Source organism: Nestor notabilis, unplaced genomic scaffold (genome assembly GCF_000696875.1).
Source record: "Nestor notabilis isolate BGI_N333 unplaced genomic scaffold, ASM69687v1 scaffold23071, whole genome shotgun sequence".
NCBI classification, from domain to species: Eukaryota; Metazoa; Chordata; class Aves; order Psittaciformes; family Psittacidae; genus Nestor; species Nestor notabilis.
Window position 1 is genome coordinate 5,583 of NW_009913679.1, and position 4,960 is coordinate 10,542.

Genomic DNA, 4,960 nt, shown 5'->3' on the forward strand with positions numbered 1-4,960 from the left:
GAAACAAGACCTGACCAACACAACAGCAGAGCTGAAGCTGCGGGCCATGCAGGCTGAGGGTAAGCGGAGGAGCAAAAAGAGCTCGTGGACACCTATGGGTTGGGATTACTGTCCATGAGTTAATGGTTCAAGGCAACCAAGGAGGAAGGGTGGAAGAGTTTGTGATAGAGTATAAATATAGAGTATAAATAGTGCCAGAATTGTGATATGTCTGCTTTTAATCTGCAGAACGCCTGGAGACGGAGAAGATAAGATTTAAACAAAGCCTTGAAGACATTGAATCCCTTCGGGTAAAAGAGGTAAGAGTGGGGTTTCTGCAACATCCTGAGGTTAGGCTCTCTTTCGTCCTGACATACAGACACCGCTGGAGGTCATTGTTTGCTGTCAGCTGCTCTTAAACAAGTTTAAAACTAGTGGCCTCAGACTTCCCTGGGAATAACAGGCCATTTCTACAAGCAACGCCTGGTTGAAGAGATCACAGCACGTTCTACCAGCGACTAAGATTTTGTAGCTTGCAAGAGTATGGGCCAGAGTGGTATGTGATTCTGCTAGAGCCTTGGAGGCTGGTTCTTGTGTCAGTCTTGCACAGAGGTAGTTATGAATAAGCAGTCTCATCATGCTCACTGAAATAAAGATGCCTTGAAGGGGGGTCAGCTTGCTAGCTCCTTCTCCGTTATGTTTCAGTGGGATTCTGTCTGAGTGGACAGGACAAGAGGCTGTGACTGGTTCTCTTTGGAGTGTTACTGAGCTGTGAAATGTCTCAAAAATAAAATTACACCAGTAGATTGAATATTTTAAAGTCTTGTAAGAAAAGGCACAGGACAGGAAGATTTTAGCCACTTTACAAGTAGAAAATGAGTCTTTGGCATTCTGTACCTTTTGAAGATAGAAGCTCAAACTCCATCTTTCATCTTGGCTTGGAAGGGATCTCTGTCTAATATTCCCAGTTTCTAGAGGGCAGATTCTGTCTATATTGCAGTGTCCTAGTGGAGCTCTGATGGAGATAAGTTTTTCTTTGTGGTAGGTGGGTCAATGACAGGATGCCCTTTCTCGTGCCGAATCGCCATGCTGCTATGCCTGGAGATAGGAGTGGTTTTCTGGCACTTGCTTAAATGGTTTCTATTGCTTTACAGGTGGATCATTTGACACAGCACATGGAGGCCAGTGAACATTCCATGCAGGACAGGATCCAGAAGCTGGAGGCCATCAGGATAGCTCTGGAGGAGGTGAGAACGGATGTTCCAGGCGCAATGGAATGCTCAGGTAGTGGTGGCAGGAGAAGACTGCCAGGGGAGCTCTGTGGAGTCTTCTGTTGCTAACCTATGTAAAAGTTGTCCTGTGCTTTAGGGAGGAACAGAAAGTGACAGTTTACCAGCTAAAATTTTACTTCAGTATTTTTACTGCATTGGACTGAGGAAGAAGAAGGTTCCAAGGGGAAACCTGTAGATTCTGATAGAACAAAAATAAAGATGACATTGGATGTGGTTAGTTTCTTACCAGGATTTGACTTCTCAGGTTTCCCATCTGGTTCCAAGTAGCGTAGCATATTTCACCTTACCTGTTCTCCCCCAGCTAGATCCAGTGCTGTCCTCTCTTATTCCCCTCTCTTCAGAAAGCTTCACCCATTATGTAGCCTCATATGACTGAAATTCTCAATGAATTTAAATGGCAATCCTGGGATGAGAAATTGTATTGGTAATCTGGGTTTGTTTGCCCTGCCCCTGAGTGAGAGAGATTGCTGTGTCCTGCTGTAGCCTGTGATGGGAAGCTGCTCATGTTTCCTGGTGAGCGTTGCAGTGATGCAGCTTCTCTGTCTGTCATGTTCTGTGCTAGGAGCTGAGCCAAACCAAAGCAGCTGCACTCACTGAGCGAGGCCAGGCAGAGGAGGAGTTAATAAAAGTGCGGAATCAGACACGGTTGGAGGAGGTAAGGACAAGACCTGTCTGTGGGAGGGAGTGCATTTGGCTGCCTAGCCTATGTTTTTGTCTTGGGGAACTGCTGAGTAACTCCTTTCTCTGGGTTTCACTGGCCTGTGAATAGTGTGATTTCTGAGGAAGAAGTCATGAAAAATCTGCTTTGAATTGTCTGCGGAACACAGCCACTATCCCCATCTGCGCTGTGCTTTTCAGTAGTAACAGAATTGATGTGGATGTTGTCATAGCAGATTTCGTTTGACTTCTGAAGCTAACAGCCAGATGTCGATCCTTCTGTTTTACAGCAGCATCCATGGGCTGCTCCTGTTTCTCTGGACTCAGAGAAATTTCTGCAGGTGGCAACTGCTGCTGGACAGAAAAAGTCACTGTAGAATTGAACTTTGTGAAAATGGTAATGAAGTCAACACCCCGTGAAAGAGAACAAGGGATAAGGAAAATACACCAAAGCTATTAGAATGTTTACTTAGTTTAACATCACAAACAAAAAGGCTTTACTGTGTTACAAACAAATAAAAGCTGCCATGTGTGTCTGTGGTGGGACGCAGGACTTGCTTAGCTGTCTACAGCAGTGTTCGAGCCATTTAGGATATGGAGGAAGTGAAGCTAAAGCATTAGTTGTGAACACTGGCACTGGCGTTGGTGCTTCTGTCAAGGACATGCCTCTGTCTCTCAGGGGCAAGCTGAGCGTTGCAGCATCGCTGTCAGAATGTTTCCCGGGGCAGCAGGAAGCAGCTTGGATTCATCCCTGAGCGCAGGGGAGAAGTGCTGTGTCTGTTATGGCTAAGTCCTGTGCTGCTGCTTCAGTGCCAGTTGACTCAACCAAGGGTTCACTATGTTGGGAACAAAAAGGGGAGAATCGCTTTGCAGGAATGGAATGGGACTGATGTATTTTCATTTTGCTTTGTGTCTTACAGCAGCAACGACTAGAACGCCTGGAAGAGAAGCTGCGGCTAATGACCGAGTCACGGGATGAAGCTCAGAACTGCTGCCTTAAGCAGAAGCAGATGGTTGCTGAGGCCCAAGCCAAAGCCAGTCAGTTGAGCCTGCACGCTGATGGGCTCAGAAGGCGGCTAGAGGTGCTTCAGCAGGTGATTCGGACTGGAGTAGAGCTGTCGTCACCACAGGGACGCAGCATGTTGGCGAAGTTGTTCGGGTATTAATGGATTTGTCTTTCTGTGTCAGGACCTGAACAGTAAGGAAGAAGAGAAAGTGACAGAGGTGAATAAAGTGAAAGTGGAACTACAGGAGCAGATTGGACACCTGCAGGCTGAACGCACAGCACAGGACGGGCTGAGAGAGAAGATTGCAGCCCTGGAGAGACAGCTGAAAGGTGATGGAGCCTTTTGTGCTTCTCAAGTGGTAATGCTGAGTTACCCTACAGTGGGCCTGGAACTTAGCTACGCTTACAGGTAGTGACAACGGTGCTTCCTGCCTGTGTGCACAACCATGAATTTTACCTTCCATCCTGATGAATTTGCAGGGATTCTTGTCCTCATTTTATAGAGACCAAGACTCAGATAACTACCCAAAGTTGCACATCAAGCAAAATGTTTGGATTTCCTGCACATTGAAGTGTAACATCTTGTCTGTGCAAACCCTCTCACAGTGTCTCGTGCAGCTTCTCTCATTTGCCTGTTGATCATCCTGTTTCCATTGCCTTTGGCTGTGCCTGTAATGTGTTGTTCCTGTTAATTCTGGGGACACCCTAATTTTCTTTACTAATACTGCTGCTCTTTCACAGCCCTATCAAGTAGTCACCGTGAGGCAATGCTGGACAAAGAAAGTGAAATCTCTGTGCTGCTGGAGAAGCTGAGAATGAAAGAGGCTGACATCTCCAGGATGAGGGAAGAAGAGGCCCAAAGAGCAAGTTTCTTGCAGAATGCTATCATGGCGTATGTGCAGGGCTCCCCCTTGGGAACCCACAGTTCTAGGAAATGAGAGCATTGCTGAAAGAACCTAGATACCTGCTGTCAGGAAAAAGGTGAGCAACACAATACAGCTCCTTCTTTCTAAGTGGGACAGTTTTGGCAGAGTGGGGTGACACAAAGGCCTGCAAACAGAAAATTTCTCTTGCTCTTCAGAAATCTTATTCCTGACCACATAAAGGAGAGGAGGAAACAGCTGTCCAGGGCTGGGATGGAGGCTCATGGAGCCCTTCCCCTGCACTGCTGCAGCATTTGGAGTAGTTTCTGTGTCCTTTTGTACAGCACCAGTCTGTTGGCACACCCTGTGGTTACCAGGGGCTGTGTTCCCTGGGCAGCAGTCCTCCTGAACCATTTGGATGCCAGGGCTGTTCACAGTGAAACCCGATAAATGACAGGCAGCAAGCAGCATTTACAGTTCCCTGTAAGTGGGAGCCATTTACCTTGCTTATGGGGTCCCAAAGCTGCTGGAAACACCAGATCTTATCCACATGTGCAGTGGCTGGCAGGGCTCGCTTTGGCCCTTTTACTCTGCCCCTCGTGGCTCTGGCTGTAGTGGGGGGCAGTGGGTATTCATTATACATAACAGCTGTGCAGAGGGGGGCTGCTGTGCCGTGGCTGTCCGTATCCTTGTTGGGCAGCTGGGCTTTGGCCATGGTCTAAGCCTCTACACACTGGCTGGCATGGAAGGGGTGGGGGATCAGGGCCAGCGTCTTGTGCTTCCTTTTTGTGAGCTGCAGCACTTGGCTGGAGTCCTCACAGCCAAAACGCATCAGGGATTTCATTCCACTATGGCAAATAGCAAAACCGTCCTGCTGGCTTCTTGGGATCCTGGAACTGAGAGCTGTTCTCTGTGCCTTGCCCTGCAGAGGCGCGATGCTTCACTGGCGCGTTGCTTCTCAGAGCACAACGGGGAGAAGGTGCTTCCTTTTCCTGGCAACATGTCCTTGTGTGGTGTGGAGAAAGGGGAGGGTGGGAGGATCTGAATCGGAGGAAGTGGAGACCTCTGTCAAGGCAGCAGTGTGAGAGCTTCCTCTTCGTTTCTCTAGAGTCTCTGGTGGGAGAAATGAACTTGGGGTATGTGTTTGAAGAGGCAACTGGAGG

General features: G+C 48.1%; 1 protein-coding gene across 1 annotated transcript in view; it reads left to right on the top strand.

Moving 5' to 3' along the window:
- LRRC45 (leucine rich repeat containing 45) overlaps positions 1–3,937 on the top strand; it is a gene marked incomplete at its 5' end in the record, with an annotated part of 9,099 nt that extends 5,162 nt beyond the window's left edge. The window contains 7 exon segments of the mRNA XM_010023309.1: positions 1–59; positions 229–299; positions 1,134–1,226; positions 1,834–1,926; positions 2,849–3,022; positions 3,117–3,264; positions 3,676–3,937. The exon segment at positions 1–59 is cut by the window's left edge and continues 32 nt beyond it. Of these exon segments, the coding sequence (XP_010021611.1) occupies positions 1–59; positions 229–299; positions 1,134–1,226; positions 1,834–1,926; positions 2,849–3,022; positions 3,117–3,264; positions 3,676–3,872 (835 nt within the window).
- Positions 3,938–4,960: the final 1,023 nt, after the last annotated feature.